Source organism: Sinocyclocheilus grahami, unplaced genomic scaffold, assembly GCF_001515645.1.
Source record: "Sinocyclocheilus grahami isolate Dianchi unplaced genomic scaffold, SAMN03320097.WGS_v1.1 scaffold313.1, whole genome shotgun sequence".
NCBI classification, from domain to species: Eukaryota; Metazoa; Chordata; class Actinopteri; order Cypriniformes; family Cyprinidae; genus Sinocyclocheilus; species Sinocyclocheilus grahami.
In genome coordinates this window covers 1,367,907-1,385,105 of record NW_015505492.1, presented here as the reverse complement: position 1 = coordinate 1,385,105, position 17,199 = coordinate 1,367,907, and the positions used below count along the sequence as shown (strand labels likewise).

General features: G+C 35.7%; 3 protein-coding genes and 1 pseudogene across 8 annotated transcripts; 1 reads left to right on the top strand and 3 right to left on the bottom strand.

Annotated features, from left to right (window-relative positions):
- Positions 1 to 554: 554 nt before the first annotated feature.
- LOC107601790 (uncharacterized) lies at positions 555 to 1,694 on the top strand (annotated as a pseudogene).
- Positions 1,695 to 2,449: 755 nt separating this feature from the next.
- On the bottom strand, positions 2,450 to 4,398 carry LOC107601808 (fucose mutarotase-like). Of its 5 annotated transcripts, none has more exons than XM_016294105.1 (6): positions 4,278 to 4,398; positions 3,695 to 3,754; positions 3,308 to 3,375; positions 3,067 to 3,165; positions 2,753 to 2,826; positions 2,450 to 2,641 (listed from the first exon to the last, which is right to left on the bottom strand). In XM_016294105.1, the coding sequence occupies exons 1-6, from the start codon at positions 4,297 to 4,299 to the stop codon at positions 2,575 to 2,577; spliced, it is 390 nt and encodes a 129-aa protein (XP_016149591.1). In that variant the 5' UTR covers positions 4,300 to 4,398; the 3' UTR covers positions 2,450 to 2,574. The 5 variants fall into 5 exon arrangements, with proteins under 5 accessions (XP_016149591.1, XP_016149593.1, XP_016149592.1 ...); XM_016294107.1 differs by having other exon boundaries at positions 3,652 to 3,754; positions 4,278 to 4,301; XM_016294106.1 differs by lacking the exon at positions 4,278 to 4,398 and having other exon boundaries at positions 3,652 to 4,077.
- A 2,231-nt stretch (positions 4,399 to 6,629) lies between these two features.
- On the bottom strand, positions 6,630 to 9,683 carry LOC107601864 (enoyl-CoA hydratase, mitochondrial-like). Its single transcript, XM_016294193.1, has 8 exons — positions 9,503 to 9,683; positions 8,902 to 9,099; positions 8,690 to 8,817; positions 8,506 to 8,605; positions 8,284 to 8,388; positions 8,078 to 8,197; positions 7,381 to 7,448; positions 6,630 to 7,293 (listed from the first exon to the last, which is right to left on the bottom strand). The coding sequence occupies exons 1-8, from the start codon at positions 9,591 to 9,593 to the stop codon at positions 7,228 to 7,230; spliced, it is 876 nt and encodes a 291-aa protein (XP_016149679.1). The 5' UTR covers positions 9,594 to 9,683; the 3' UTR covers positions 6,630 to 7,227.
- Positions 9,684 to 11,110: 1,427 nt separating this feature from the next.
- LOC107601863 (galectin-related protein B-like) lies at positions 11,111 to 15,933 on the bottom strand. 2 transcript variants are annotated; one of them, XM_016294190.1, is made up of 5 exons: positions 15,682 to 15,933; positions 15,170 to 15,256; positions 14,993 to 15,081; positions 12,999 to 13,188; positions 11,111 to 12,340 (listed from the first exon to the last, which is right to left on the bottom strand). In XM_016294190.1, the coding sequence occupies exons 1-5, from the start codon at positions 15,712 to 15,714 to the stop codon at positions 12,197 to 12,199; spliced, it is 543 nt and encodes a 180-aa protein (XP_016149676.1). In that variant the 5' UTR covers positions 15,715 to 15,933; the 3' UTR covers positions 11,111 to 12,196. The 2 variants fall into 2 exon arrangements, with proteins under 2 accessions (XP_016149676.1, XP_016149677.1); XM_016294191.1 differs by lacking the exon at positions 15,170 to 15,256.
- Between the last annotated feature and the right edge of the window lie 1,266 nt (positions 15,934 to 17,199).

Sequence of the window (17,199 nt, the reverse complement as noted above, 5' to 3'; positions counted from 1 at the left end):
GAAAGTTAATAGAAGTACTTTATAAGAAAATATTTTTTATTAATATTTTAAATTATATTTTAATATATTCATTTATCATTTTAATATATTACAATATTTATTAAACTTTATTATAATAAAAATTATAAAATATACGTGTGTATTCCTCAAACATTTTTTTCTCATGATTATTTTTATTAAAATCGGCATAAATTAATATATGAATGAATATATATATATATATATATATATAGCACAGAAGAAAGTATTACATACAGGTTTGGAACGACATGAAAGCGAGTAAATGACAGAATTTAGTATATATATATATGCACACACACTCAGTTACATGATAAAAAAAATAATACATCAGAATTCCTTGCACAGAGTTCAGTTTATTGCTGAACTTTGATCTTTACAGGTAAGATAGTTATCATCAGCTCCGTGTAAAACACCATTCATATTTCGTTGTGATTGTCACAGTATGAGGAACCACTATGATCAGATGAGTTTTGATGAGCTTCACTGTTACATATGGATATTTTTTTATTATTATTTTTCTCTAAGCTAAAAGCATGAGCTTCAACACTCATGTTTTGTTTCCCACATTAAAGGTTTTCTGTTCTAGTCTGCAGTCAGTGCTGCTGTTCAGCACTTCAGCGAAGCCATACAGGCCCAGGGTATGTTTTACTTTTAATATGGAAACTCTTAATTTACAGCTAAATAGTTTGACTGTCTTAAGTTACAAAAGAAAAAAACAAACAATGGCTATAGTCGCTTTTAATTACAGCTGTTTTGACAAGGTCTGCCCTGACCCTTCTTGACATTTTGAGCAAAATGAAAAGGATGTAAAGAATTGAACATTCATATTAATGAACTTTCTAAATCTGTGATTTCTGAGTAGGCTGTACCCTTTCATCTTTTAATTGAATTATTTAAAAATCTATGTTTTTTAAATAATCTATATGCTAATGTTTGATTTGTTGCTTTTACATATAAAACATTTATACATTTAACATTTTAGTTTTACATTTGTCCTGTAGGAAAAAGTGTTGGGAAAAGCAGTTCAGGACACTATAGAGAAAGTCTTGCCTTCTGCACACTGTGAAGGATCTAAATAGGTCTGTATATAATAAATCTATAAGAATATTTACAAATCATTAAAATAAGATATTATCCATTGTAGTTTTGATCATCCCAATGGGAAGATGATCCTGGGAATGAAGGAGGTGGAGCCACCACAGGACATGGACATTACAGATTCTGACATTGATCCCAGCATGTTGATCTGGAAAGCCGTAAAAGGAGAAATACAGCAGAAATATGACAGACCTGAAGAGGATAAAGATGCTCTCTACAACTCCTTTGACATAAAACATCCAGTTGATGCAAAACAGCCTGAAAACTACTTTCAGCCACTGGGACACGATCAGGTACGGATGCGTGACAAACCAGAAGAAGATAGGGACGATCTATACCATGGCATGCTTGATGTAGCTGAAGAGCCAATGAGAGAAGAGAAGGATGTAATTGGAGATAATTTCAGGCCCATCTACTAAATCCCTGAAGAGGACAAAGACAACCTGCACCACGCAGATGTTAAAGGACATCAGTCTGACCAGCAGGCTCTGCCGATGAATATATTCCCCATTCGCCCACAAAGGGTGCACACAGAGCCAGAGGTAGACCTGGATAAGCTTTATCATAAGCAATGATAAGATAAGTCATGTCATGTCTAGAGGATTGTAATACTGAATGTTAATTCATTATGTGTAGTTTTAATTAAATGCTCTCATTTTTTTTAAAGTCTTAAAATAAAATGTGTTTTAACATGATTTCTTTTTAATATAGCTAATATTGAACATAAAAATAAAACAGTTTATCTGTTTAGCATGATAAACTCATCAATACCGAGAAGACTGTGACCATAATTAAGAAGCCATATTGATCACTTTTTTTATTGAATCAGTTTGAAATAGCTGAGTAAATTAAATACATTTTAATAAAATTATTTAAAAGTTGAAAGTATTTATTAAGGCAAGGTATAAGAAAAACAAACATTTCACATTTCCATAGTCCTAACGTGAGAACATTCACAGAGCTCAGTTAAGCTGCTGTTAATTCACAGAACAATGCGCAACCAAATGAAATGTGCAGGTGGGGATTGAGCTACACCTGTTGATCATGAAAAGCTAAATTTGACCAGTTATATTTAAACTTTAAGATTAAATCTTTAAAGTTTAAACAGAGCTGACTTTCATTTCACAAAACTTTTATTAAAAAAAGAAAAGAAAAATGTACTACAATGTTGTTGTATGATTTTCTCTAATCTATTTATTAAAGAAATGGTCTTATTGCTTATTTTACAACATCACATTACAGAAAAGATGAACAGAAAATTCTTTGAACTTTTTGAACAATTATGAAAGCAGTCATTTTGCAATCAAAATCTAAAAGGATGGCATTAAATTAATAACATACTTTTTATATATACAATCTTTTTTTATAAATATAAAGGTATTTTGTATGTGCGTTATATATAGTAATTTGGTGTAAAAACTCTGGCACTGAAAAACTGTACCAAACAGCTTTCTTTCAGCACTGTTCACCAGGCGGAATGACACCTTTCTTGATTATGAGATTTCCATAAAGTGCAGTCTCCCTGTCAAACAGATTTACGGATCATCCATAATTATAATTTTTCTTAAATATGAATATATAATAATTTAATAGTTAAACAGACCCATCATAGATCATAAATATAAATGCTCACCCAGTTGCCACTACAGCAAATGACTTATTGGCACGCTCATAAAATGCAAACCGATCAACAAACTTGAAGTTACCCTGAAAGAAAAAAAAGCATACTACATTTTAAGACTGTTTGTTAATGTGATTATATATATATATATATATATATATGCGTGTATGTATGTATATGAAATTTGAAGTAAAATATTATATTATTGAGATAATATTTTATGTCCTGGACAAATGATTTGTACTCCCTTTGAAAACCTAGTTTTAAACAGTGATGAATAGTTCTCATCATATGAGTTATGACCCTTTATGTATATAATAGCTTACATCTGATCCTGCTTGTTTCAGGAGGTCAGAATACTGGTCCCATACCGGCACTTTCAGACCCTTAAATTTGTCACTCTGCACAAGGTCCATGACAGCTGCCTAACAAATCAGACCTTATTTAGTGTCAGACACAATCTACAATTATGACAAGTTACATACATTAACAAACGGAGGTGAAATTTGTGGTTTAGCCATTAAAAAATAAAAGATGCCAGATAATAGTACAAATGTTATTACCCACCGAATCATCAGAGGTATCAAGAGGAAAAAGCTTCAGTATTGCCTTCAGAAGTTCTGGTATACATACACCTTAAAAAGTAAAACCATATACTTGATTAAACAACTAAATGCACAGCAATCAGTGACAAAAATGTCATTTGCATATTAAGAATGATTTTGGGCTGAGTAGATCTGGAACTACAACAACTTAGGCTACAAATTATCAGTTATCATTTCTTATGTAAAACCATAAAAAATGTACATGAGATTTATTTTAAACAGTGTAAGAAATGTGCTAAATCTTTTTTCTTTTAACTACTAAAGTGCAAGTAATTATTTTTAACAGTTTTATTGTAGAAACAATACCTGCTACATTTTGTAAAAGTTTAGACGCTTGTAGGACACACACCATCCGCTCTTATCTCCACTGGACTACATTTACAAATAGATGAGGTTGGACAATTTGCGTCTGCAAGAACAAACAAAAAAGTCATGATACATGACAATCCATACATAGGGGTCTTAAAACTGTATTGCACTGATGTCTCCTCTGTGCTCAAGACAAACCAGATCCACTCAAAGCTACAGACGGACGGGAAATCAACGCTTTTCAACATCAGCGGGAGTCGAATATGCGGATATGTGCTTTGGCTTAGAGATAATAAAAATGTGACATTTTTATGAGAGACAGCCTACAAAGTTTTTTGAGTGACATTTTGATGATCGAAATGAAAGCGCAAGTTGCGCGTTACGGAGCGCTGCCAAAGCAATGTGACTTCCCGCTTTACTGCACGAACTAGGATTTATCCGTGGCGTTTTTACATCGTATCTAACCTTGTATAAACCTATGACAGGATATAATCATCCTAACACATTTATCGTCTTATATTAATCCAGATATCACATGCGTGACACAAGAACGCCAGGCTTCAGAAGGCTGGCGTCAAGTTCGTAAAAAGGAACACTGTGATCTGATCTCATTAACGACTTACCTAATTCATCTCCATGACCCATTTGCGCCAAAGCAAACAATAATTCAGGCGTAAGTATGGACGGGATTCCTTTTTAGTATAACCATTTCAAAAAAAGTGACAGAACACGAGAGAGTTTGTGGAAAATCATGTGACCCTTTAATGCATTTCAATTGGTAGAGCTACAGTACGTCTCTAACGCAACCTGCGTTTCGAATAGCCTACGTAATTTGCGTACCTCTTAGTACTCATGACAGCAGCCTAGTTTTAACTATTTATTTCATATTTAAGCACGACTGGTTATAGACTACATATAGGTCTAACGTTACTTTCCGTTTCAGAATGAGGAGGCATTTTCATTTTCAGCATTGCCTTTGCATAAATTTACTTATTGTGTTATTTGAGTCATAACCTCTCACATTTTCAGATACCCAGCATGCAAATAGCCTAATGAAAATGTCAAGTTATCAGAAAGCAAACAGAAATAGCCTTTGCGTGAGAGGTAACCGACATCCACTCGATCGTTCGATATCTTATATTTTTCTTTATAGTTATTTTCGCATTTATATTTAAAACGTAGGCCTAGGCTATATACATGATTAATTAGCAAACTACTACCCATTAAAAAAATTACCAAATAACATCAGTGGCAGTGCTAGAGTAGGCTAATTGTAATATCCGTATAGATCTTAAAATAATGCATAACAGATTAGCCTATATCAACAGGTGTTTTCAAAATCATTATTTCACATTTTTATCATGCATGACTCGTCTCTGACGACCAAGCATTGCATTGTAATTTTGCGCACAATGTGAACCATTAGGCTAACTTGATATAAAACTTAAGGTAGCCTAGTGTAAAATGTTGAGGAAAGATCCTTGTACTCAAGCCCATCATTTGCGGTGTGACTGAAACACTTTAAACTGATTCTCAAAGATCCCGCGTGAAATGGTACATTATCGCTCCTGACTATATGTTCGACAATACTGTTGCATTCCCGCAAGATCCAATGCTAATAAATAAAGTATTCAATGTCTAAGCAAATTGCAATGTCATTAAAACATTTTTTAGATGTTATCCCCTATCTAGTAGGACATTTATTTGGAAAAAAAAGAAATTAGAAAGCTAATTGAAGTTAAACTCGCGTCTAAATGAAGAACGACACCTAGACGTGCAGCTGCTACTGATGAAGAGGAACTGCTAGTGATGTGGTTGTAATTCAGGGAAATTTGCTCCAAAAGAGGTGTGTGGAGGCTTTGCAGCTGCGAAATGTAGAGTGAAAGTGGAAAGATGGAAGACTGATGGAAGAAAAGACATTCGGAGGAGCCAAGACTGTCTGATCAGTTCAAAGCTCTTTTCTTTTACCGAGGAACCATGCTGCTCCCTCTTTGGTTCTGCTTTTTTAAATGAGTTTATCACGCTATGAGGAGCTGCCTCTGCCAAAATGTAACGTTTTGCCCCTTTTGTCTGCGCTGAGCGCCTCAATTCGGTCTACATTTATTATTTTGACCTTTCGTTAGCAGGGGATAGACTTCAAAGTGGAACCTTTCTTTTGCTGTCTTTAAGGAGACCTTTGTGCTGTTGCGATGTGTGGAGAGAACGGTTTTTTCTCCTCTTTTAAAAGGTTTGTTCTAGGGGCTGAGAAGAAAGCTGGAGTCCGAGGGAATATTGAATGAAAATTAAAATCAATTAGGCTATGGACTTTTGAGTGCTTGGAAAGACGCCGTGCGAAAAAAAAGCCGAGATTTTCAAGTGAGAAAATGCTCTCCGTTGATGTGCAATTGAGATGAATAGCCTCTTCCTTTAATTACATTTGCCGTGGTCCTTCTAGACGCTGTATTTCACATAAAATAGCCAGCGTTTAATGCGTAAAAGTGGGTTGTAAGTTCTCTGGTGATCTTTAACCTGACAACTGATGAAAGTTATGATTAAACGACATTACAGTTATTCGCCAGTAACTAGAAAGTTTGAGCGGTTTAGCTTTAAAAGCTGCGATAGATTTCATAACTTGCATTTAAGTTATTGAAAAACGGATACAAATAGCAAGTTATTTAAGTAACATTAATTAAAAAGAGCATATTAATCAGCTGAAAATGCTAGTTATTCATCGTTTCAATACATACAGTGATATGTTAAAGGTTAGATTATTTGAAAGAGTTTTTGCTATGAATATGTTGATCCTGTCGTTGGTTATAAACAAACTTCACTATGCCGCACGAAACCTGCATTGCGCTGTTTTTATAAACAATAGTTCACAGTGCCCTCCAAAAGCCCATTTTGCACTATATCAGATGAAAACCCTTAATAATATTACATTACACTCAATTAATTGTCAAATAGGAGATATACCATTTAAAAAATCACTACAAAAATACTACTACAGCGACTTTATTAGGCTACCTCAATGAATAAGCCGCACGAGTGACTGAAAATACACCCACAGCACCACCTAGAGTGTACAAAGTGGAATTGCGACGTCTTTTCCCAATGCATTTTAGTCAAATAATCGCCATATCAACATGCAAAGTCAAATCAGAGGGGTTTTGCAAAACCTTCAACAGTGTTGTACAGTAATTACAAACAATTTAGAAAGGTTATGGCAATGCCATTTTCTCTCTCTTAACTGCTAAAGTGTATGCTAGTATAAAGCATGACCGAGTGTTTAAATTACACACAGTTATTGTACTGGATGCCTCTATTTATGTTGTATCAGCAAAGAAGGTTTCAAGGTGATAATAGCAGACAATCAACAATACCCAGACATTAATTAATTAATTAATGTAATGTATAAACCAAGCTAAATTTGAGTTCATTGAACTACATGTTAAGTCCGCCAACCCGAAAGTACAGATCCTGATGTTTTTTTAATAAACACTTGATTAGAAAATTAAGGAAAAGTAGAGTATTTTAATAACTGCATTTGATCACAAACACCATGGTTTAAAAATCACCATAATTTCCACTGGAAATTTACTTGTCCTGGAAAGCAGCCTTTCGCTTCTCGACAAAAGCAGTCATGCCCTCCTTTCTGTCCTCCTGAAAATGAGAACACAGCAAGTTCAAGAATGAAGTCATCTTTTTCTTCAAAAAAGGAAATTAATAAGTGGAAAAAAAGTGACGCACCGTCGCAAAGGTTGCATGGAACAATCTTTTCTCAAGTCGATTGCCCTCAGCTAAAGTCAGTTCAAATGCTGTAATTAAAGATCAAATAAAACTAAATGGCTGCACAGGACTCTATGTATTTTTTAATCTGGATGCATGAAATTTGGATGCATGAACCTAATGTAAGTCATTCATGAAATATGAGCACAAAATATTTCAACAATAAAAGTATCAACTATCTCTTTAATGAAACTCTTACCTGCATTAACAGCTTCCTTTGCCATGGCTGAGACAAGTTTGGAATTGCCAGCTATTTTCTCTCCACATTTGATCGCTTCTGAAACCAGCTGATCCACAGGAAACACTTTACTTACCAGACCTGCGAAAATGAACACATTGGTCCACTTCTTAAATTGAGAGAAGAAGAAATAAGCTATAGTGCAAAAGAAATTTTGAAAGACGAACCAGACTGTTTTGCCTCCTGAGCTGAGTTGCATGGAACAATCTTTTCTCAAGTCGATTGCCCTCAGCTAAAGTCAGTTCAAATGCTGTAATTAAAGATCAAATAAAACTAAATGGCTGCACAGGACTCTATGTATTTTTTAATCTGGATGCATGAAATTTGGATGCATGAACCTAATGTAAGTCATTCATGAAATATGAGCACAAAATATTTCAACAATAAAAGTATCAACTATCTCTTTAATGAAACTCTTACCTGCATTAACAGCTTCCTTTGCCATGGCTGAGACAAGTTTGGAATTGCCAGCTATTTTCTCTCCACATTTGATCGCTTCTGAAACAAGCTGATCCACAGGAAACACTTTACTTACCAGACCTGCGAAAATGAACACATTGGTCCACTTCTTAAATTGAGAGAAGAAGAAATAAGCTATAGTGCAAAAGAAATTTTGAAAGACGAACCAGACTGTTTTGCCTCCTGAGCTGAAATTCGGTCTCCTGTGAGAACCAACTCCATTGCAAGGGATTTTCCCACTGCTCTTGTAAGCCTCTGAGTGCCACCAGCACCTGAAGCCAAAGAAATAATGTCATTTCAGCTGCCTTTTTTTTCTTTTTAAGTATTCCCATTTATAATTATTCTTCATCAATTAATCAACATAACAAAAAAATGATGCATTATTGTACCAGGAATGGTCCCAAGCAGGATTTCTGGCTGTCCAAACTGTGCTTTCTCCCCAGCGTAGATTATGTCACACATCATGGCAAACTCACATCCTCCACCAAGCTGGACAGAAAATACATTTATGTTTATGCCTGAAGCACTCAAGGGGGAGTCTTTCTAGAGAACGCATTTAAATATTTTACCTACCGCAAACCCATTGACAGCTGCTATAACAGGCTTTTTAACTGTTGATACCCTGTTCCAATGTGCCAAGAAGTTTCCACCATAGCACTCTTGAAAAGTTCGATTCTGCATCTCTTTAATATCAGCTCCAGCTATGAAAGCAAACATGTCAATAAAACACAATCAATCCAAAACAATTCTACATAACACAACTAATTTCACAGACGGTTTCACACCCGCAAAGGCTTTTTCGCTTCCTGTGATGATAATTGCTCCCACTTCGCTGTCAGCCTCGAATGCATCAAGGACTTTGCCCACCTCCATCATAAGCCCATCACAAAGAGCATTCAGAGCCTTTGGTCTGTTCAGTTGGATAAAGCCAACATTCTTCTTTTCACCCTTTTTGTCAACTAGTATGTACTGATACTGGCCACCTGCAATAGAGATGAAGGTGGGGGTCAAACTAACTCACAATGGATCCATGCAATTTTTAAATAACTTAAAACAGTATTGATTAAGCATATATATCACCTCATTAGAGTTCACAAGCTGTCATGGCTTTTAATTGTGGAAATATCTCTAGTATGCGCACTATTACTGTACCTATATTATTATTTTATTCTTAAATATGTTTCAGCTGTAAACGGTCGCACACAAATGTAACTGCGGCTACTATAAAGTTCAGTTTTTCCATTATTAAGTTGCAGATACTAGTACAACACATTCAGGAGTCACAGAACTAGCGCAGGCAAATGACGCAAGTTTCCAACCAAAGCAAAACTCGAGAGCGACACTGAAAAAGAAGCCATTCATCTTACGGGACATGATTTCCGTTACCTGAACTGCATTGCCTTGTTGCTGCTAATGCAGACGGCAACAGTTTACTATGTTTGAGAAGTAACCCTGCGGATCTGCAGAGCAGCGCCATGGTTGTGCGGGCCGGGGTCAACGGTGACTGCGACGCTGGAGTCGCGCTGGTTGGCCGTCAATGGTTACGTCACCGCGTAGTCAGGATGCCAGATACTGTATTAAAAATCCCTCTTCCTTTGTTATTTGACCACTGCATACCGTACTAATAAACAATAGGCGTGTGGTTTTCTTCGTCTTTTGTTGGATTTTATTATTATTAATTAGCATTGAACCAAAAACACACGTTGCACGTCTTTCAGAGATGTTTAAAAGAGTTAATGGTTTTATATTTCCTTTTTAATACTGTGAGTAGACCTTGTTTTAACACTAGAATTATATAGAAAAGAACAGATTGCAACGGAATATTTTTGCGCGTATAGCTCTCTCTATCGGTCACTTTCGTGAATGAACTTCGCATTGTGACAAATGCACTGCCTTTTCTGTTTTTGTATAGCCAGTAGAAACCGTAGAACACATAAGGGCTGATCTGAGGGTGATGTTAATTATGGCTTCAAAACATGTTATGCATATTACAGTCAATGAAATAAAAACTAATTTCTGCAATTAAAGAAACCAACCAGTAGAGTGCACTTTATTCTCGCAATTTACAGTATTTACAGAGTTTGATGCCGTTTACGTATTGCGTTTTGTTTGAACTGGTAAACCGCCAAGCAGCTTTAAAAATCAGGTGAAGCTAATGCTAAGTGTATACAGGTCACATTAAATGACTTCCAAGTGTGTAAGGACTGATTTATTGGTCTGCAAATCCATTAGAAAAGCACCGAAATTCATGGAGGTTACAAAATTCACAAAATAACCAAATCTTGCCTTTAAAATCAAAACACAATGCATTCACATTAACTTTGTTTTTCCAGATGACCAAACAGAATTAATCACCACTTGTGTACTTTTAGGTATTTGTAATGCACATTTTAGTTAAAGCTACTCTTTAGTTGTACCATACACATTGAAGTATTTTACAGGGGATTCAGAATGACAAACATTTCATACCTTGGCAAATTATGAATTTATTGTTGGTTTTGATTAGTTTCCATCAGAGGTTACCGATACTCAAAAAGTGTACTTAAGTACAATACTTAAGTAAATGTACTTAGTTACTGTCCGCCTCTGGTTTCAATATCAGCACTAGCTTGCATTACAAAAAGTGCATTACAAAAAAAAAATACTTTGAAAAGTGCAACTCAAAATTGAAGTCTGTTTATGTAAATCATTAGTAAGAATACAATTTTAGGTCCCAAACACCAACGCCATATTTCAATAGGCACATTTCTGATAAATACCAAGTTTTCGAAAGCACACTGAACCAACTCCGATTTTAATGCATGAACATTATTGTGCAACTACATCCAACATCACAAACTAACTCCAAGTAATGGGCCACTTTAGTAATACATGAACACATCTGAAATAGTCTCTTTAAATAAAAGAACTGACATATTAAGCTCTAAAAGCAAAGCTCTGAAAATCCAAGAGGAAAAAGAAATGTACCATGCTACCTAGAGTCTAAAATATGTATTAAGAGGAGTGACATAAGGAGTATGAAGGAGGAGGAGACACTCACTTTACACCCACAGCTAAGCTATTACGAAGCCTATCAGTGGATGACAGTACATTCAAGAAACAATTCAGCCCTGTTATATCTGCTCCTTCAACTTTTACGAGGTGCTCATAATAAAGCGTAAACAGATAAGCGGAGTTATTTTTTGCAAAATTGCTGCACTGAAGTCATTCCTCAGAGAAAACAATGTAATTAAACATCTGTGTTGGTTTGGTTGCCAAGGATTTAACATTATACTGTTGTAATTAAATACTGTGCTGGCTTGGAGGAGAATGACTGGATGATCAAATTTCCAAAAATAAAAACTTCCTCTACCTCAAATTAAATAATCCTCATCGTGACATTCTACAAAACTTTAGTGTAACATATTCTATATCTCCCAAAATGAGTAGTTGCAATGAACAGAGACAGGAAAGGTATGCTATTTAAATGTCTACCATACACCCCGCTACACAATTTGGAGATAAAATGACATCTTCCTTCCAAAATATTTTAATTATTCAGATTAAATAACAAATCAAACCCAGGTGGAACAGCAAATGCGGACTCTGAGCTCCTATATTCTAGCAGCCAAAGCATTTCAGAGTAACTCATAATAATTTAAAGCAAATTTGTCATCAGAGTGAAATTAAGTAAAATCAACTTTATCCGATTTCCTGAGTTTTGGATCATTTCGAACCTACACTGCTAGACTACAAGCACAAGCACACTGGCAGTGTCTATGGAGAGCAGCTAAATCCCAGTGGCATACTGTATGTTACTGCCACAGAGTGCATATCAAAGTGTGTGATCCCTGAAAAATGATTGAAGCTAAACAAATAAGCTACAATGTGAAGCAAAGATACTGGAAAACACACATCTGATATTGCAACCATTCACCAAACCTGGTATGATACAATCCTCAGAAATCATTACAATGTGAGGTTAGAGGGCAAAAGAGAAGTGGAAATGCAGATGTTGTTGATGTCTTTGTGTGAGCTGCGGCAAACGCACAGGTGCAGATGGTCAGAAGTCCCTTCTGGCGTGTGCTCAGGTGTGCTTGGTTAGCCCAGCTTGGTGATCTGAAGACTCCCAACTATCCGTATCATATTAATGGCTTGCAAAGATTTTACTTTGTGATAAAAGTCAAACAGCTGGTGTCCATCCACAAAGATCCTAAAACGCTGGTGCTCACAATGGATCTCAATCTGTATAAATGGGGAAAGGACAGGAGAGAAAGAGCGAAATCAGATCAAATCAAAAGAATCCTTTGTCAGTCACTGAGACACATTGTGAACAGTGTGTTGAAAGGAAGTGCTTGTCTTACTTTGCATGACTGCTTATCTCAGCTCAACAGTGACCCATTTTTTGGTTCACCTTCAGCCCAGATTACAAACAATAAGCACTCATTATCTTCAAGCATCTTTACCCACTTTGGTGGTACAACTCTCCGCCATATGGAATAATTCAGTAATTGGCTATTATAAAGGAATAAACAGTCATGCAAAAGCAGACATACTTTCTGGAGATATATATATATATATACAGTAGTCAACATTTGAAGTGGATCAAAACCTTTCATCAAAGTGGTCCTAAAACCTAAAAGCGTTCTTGTCTTAGGACAACTTTGTTGAACTTTTTTAATCCACTTCAAATGTTGCCCATTGTATATATATATCTATCACCATATGTGGATATTTCCTTCTGTCTGAAAAGATACCTGCAAATACAACAGCGGTGTCAGTTAAATCTGACTGTAAGTAATGAAGCAGCTGCCATCAGTTTTGCACACAACCCTGGACTCATGCTTCGTGCAGATTAGAGATCTCAGATTAGAGAGCATGTAGATGTCAGTGTTTCAGCTACCCTAAAAGGCTGGTCCGGAATGAAGGGGAAGTAAGTTATGGGTGTCTCTTCCTCACTCCATTTCCCAGAAACCCGTGCATTCCTCAGGAACTGCCTTTCAGTGAATCTTGCTCTGAGTTTAAGGGCCACATCAGTGAGGTCTTCATCATCGTTCTCCTCATTGTGGCCACAGGTCAAACTGATGTCAAAGCTGTGCAGAAAACAAACTTTAAGCATGTAAAAAGCCAATTTCTGGTGCAATGCACTGCCTAAAGTTCTTGGTCTTCTTTTTTTTTAAAGATTTATTCATGTGTACTAATAGGTTTCATATGTTATGTCATCATAACCATATGACTAAACATAAAAATGACAAGTGTTGCATGAAGCATTACAAACAGTGTGCCAATATACCAAACATTACAGAGAAATAGCATGCATCTACTTTACATAGTAATTTAGGCCTGCATTGAAATCCATTCTCACACCGAGTGAGCATCACAGTGCATTCCTAAGGGATCAGCAGTCTGTTTAGAAAGGCTGAATTCCTGAGCTGAAATGACTTACCATTGACATATCAGGACTGTAATGTGCATGCTTAATTAAAATGCTGCATAATTACAATTTAAAGACTAGGCCACCAACTTAAACTGCTCCATTCCCTTAGGCCAGGAACCAGTACTATACTCTCAAAAAAAAAAAAAGACCAGCACATTAATAAATGATTCTTAGAGAACAATACCAGCAAAATTCATATCCTTAACACAATCCAAGTCACTTTGGATAAAAGTGTCTCCTAAATGCATAAATATTAATCGTGACAAAAAGCCTTTGGAACTAGATTTAAAGAAACAAACAACTACACTACTGTTTAAAAGTTTGAGGTTAGAAAAATTAATATTTAAATACATTTAATTATTATTATTCAGAAAGGAAGAATTACATTAATCAAGTGATAGTAAGGAAATTACAAAAGATTTGTCAAAATGCAGCTGTTTTGAACTTTCCATTCAAAGATGCCTGAAAGCAAAAAATTAAGCAGCACAACCGTTTTCAACATAATTCAAAAGGATCACGTGACACTGAAGACTGGAGTAATGGCTGTCGAAATTCAGCTTTTACACTTTAATATAAATTCAAATAATAATAAAAAAGTGATTTTTTAAATTGAAAAATGTTCTACAACATTACTGCATACAACATTTTAGTGTATTTAGCTCAAATATATTCAGAATTGGTGAGCATAAAAGACCTTACCACACCCAAATTTTTTGAACCGTAGTGTAATATCACAAATGAGTGTTAAGTCTTTTCAGCCTTGCCCATTCTTAGACTCTCATATGCAACATGCCTGTTGGTGCTCCACTTCCTTACAATACCTAAATACTTAATTTAATTAATAAAACACAAATATTTCACCCTAGCCCAGCTCTGCTAGTGGAGAGAGTTCTGTTACTATTCTATATTTATCATATAAGTAAAGCAGCGACACAACTGCAACAATGTGAATGCCTGGTGACTGAGAATTATAGTAAATGTACCCCTGAAGTGTTCCCGGGTGTATATATTTATACAGTATACCCTATCACAGAAGAAACTCATACTGGCTGGAACAACATAAGGTTAACGTGAACTAGCTGTGAATCAAAAGATTTACCACTGATTATTTGAATCAACATCCTAAAATGTTAAGTTTCCAAGACACACCCAATGCTCTCACAGTTTTTATATTTGTTTCCTTAACAGCTAATGCAAACACCCATCATCACTAAGCAGTGCACACACCCATGCAGTGTCTCTCAAGCAGATCTACAACCCAGTGCAATCTGAAACAAGAGGCTCGGTTTCTCAAAACATAGTGCTGCCTATCTAGACAACATATAGATCCGCAGTGCCAAAAAATGTGGTTTAAAGAAGCTTACAAGGTTCTGAGACAGAGCTTCTGTCTGATGTAACTCTTTGCAACTGCTAGAATGTGTACATTCTTAAATTAATGCAATTTTGATATGAAAACATACCTGTCTGGCTCTGGATCAATGATGCCCATTATAATAATTTTCTTCCCAGGCCTCATCCCACCTCTGATCCGTCCACTAAAAGGAACTGTCTGGTATATCAAATGGGGAACAAAAATCATCAATGCAACAGAACCTATATCATAAGATAACAACGATGCTTTTAAACATCTACTCTACCAGAATACGAGCGATGTCTTCTTTATCAGGGGAAATAAGCCCAGTATCTCCAAACGAGTTATTAATGTGAAGATCATCTTCTGTGTTCTTCAGATGAGAAAGAGAAGATTTACAAGTTTAAGAAAGCCCTTAAATATGAGAAATGCAAAAACACACGAGCGCTGTAATGCAGATGCACATGCAGATTTTAACAATAACAACGACACGCCTTCTACATCTGCTTCTGTATCAGCTTTAAAGACAAGATAAAAAAAACAGGCTGTGCACTAAATACATTAGAGTTAAAAGAAGTCTTGAAGTATTCCATTGCGGTCTTCCACGTCTGCATTTCAACACAATCATTATGATTTTTTTCAACTCTAGGTATGAGAGATGAACGAGTCATCTCATTGCATGTGATGCATACAGATTTCCACTGCGCTTCTTACTAACTAAATCTATTTGTATTAACAATAATGGCTTATTGATGAAAATCAGAAGCATTTAAGATTTCAAAAGTATTTGTGACTTACTATCGCGTCCTTTTCCATGCTCGCCACCGCCATCTTGAACAAAATACCATAGGATGCTTATCAAAGGCGGTCCAGCCCAGGATCTGTCAGTGTCGTGGCAGACTGCACGGGGAGCTGCAAGGTGCCTAAATTCAAGAAGAAAATTCTTGAACAGAAATCCTCGAAACGACTTAAGAAACAACTCTATTGTGTTGCTACGTGTGAAAGAAATATACTGACGCGGATTCGTACGGGTGGAGGTTAATCCAGCCTCCATATGAAGCTAATCTGCTCAAATCTCATTGGATCGGAACATGATTACCAACAGAATAATACGTGGCTACAGTTCAACACTTTTTCGTTTTAAAACATGGCAATTTTCTTTCCTGAACGGACTAGGATAGTGTCGCTGGAATTTTTTAATGTAAAATAATAACACATATTTTGTTAATATTGCGTGTATATTTGTTGTTAGGTAAATATATTCCTTGCTTTGCATTTTTTGTTTGTTGTGTTGGATGTTGTTGTTTAATTCTGAGAGGAAGAATTTACATTGTTCCCGTATGTTTCTGATCTTTAAAATGTGCGCCCTCGATGAGCGGCGAGAGGGAGACCCCTGGTGGCGGTTGACACGAATGGCACCTAGTGGCAGAAGTGATTGTGTTACAGTATTGTGTTATTGTGTTACAGTAGTGAGAAGTAAAAAATAAAAGTCAACATTTCTTGAACATTTAATTTACAATCGGTCCATCCAAGATGTAGATGAGTTTGTTGGAGAAATGTAGCATTCTATAACTTGCTCACCAATAATATTGGCTACTCTGCAGTAAATGGGTGCCGTCAGACTCACAATAATCCACAAGGAATCCACACAACTCTAGTACTTCAATTAATGTCTTGTGAAGTGGTTAATGCCTAAAGTCAACAGAACATGGCTAATTTTGAATGTCCGTCGATGGAGAAAGATGCTTTTCAGAGGCAGTTGGTGTAGTTACAGCATCTACCAGCAGAGGCTATCAAAGTCCAACTAAAGCAGACAAACCCTGACCCTTGATAACTGTGCAGTTAACAAATTAAATGAGAGCACGAGGTTTTTTGGTCAGAGAGTGGTTCTGCGGTGTCTGAACCTAACATAGAATAAGTTGGTGTTCGGTTAAATAACATATGAGGATTCCACTTCCCTGCATTCATAAAAAAATAAATAATAATAATAATATTTGTTATCTTCTAAACTATTATTTTATATTTTATTTTATTTATTTCATTTAATTTCTGTGGTGTCTGAACCTAACATAAAATAAGTTGGTGTTCAGTTAAAAAAGGATTCCACTTCCCCACGTTCATTATTATTATTATTATTATTATTAATAATAATAATAATATTTTTACCTTCTAAACTCTTTTATTTTATTTTATTTTCAAACCACTTTTCCTATATGCAGGGTCACAGGGTGCTGGATTCTATCCAAGCATTTCAGTCTGTAGAGGGAGAGACCTTGGACGAATGTCATTTTATATGTAGTATATTTTTTATCTTTA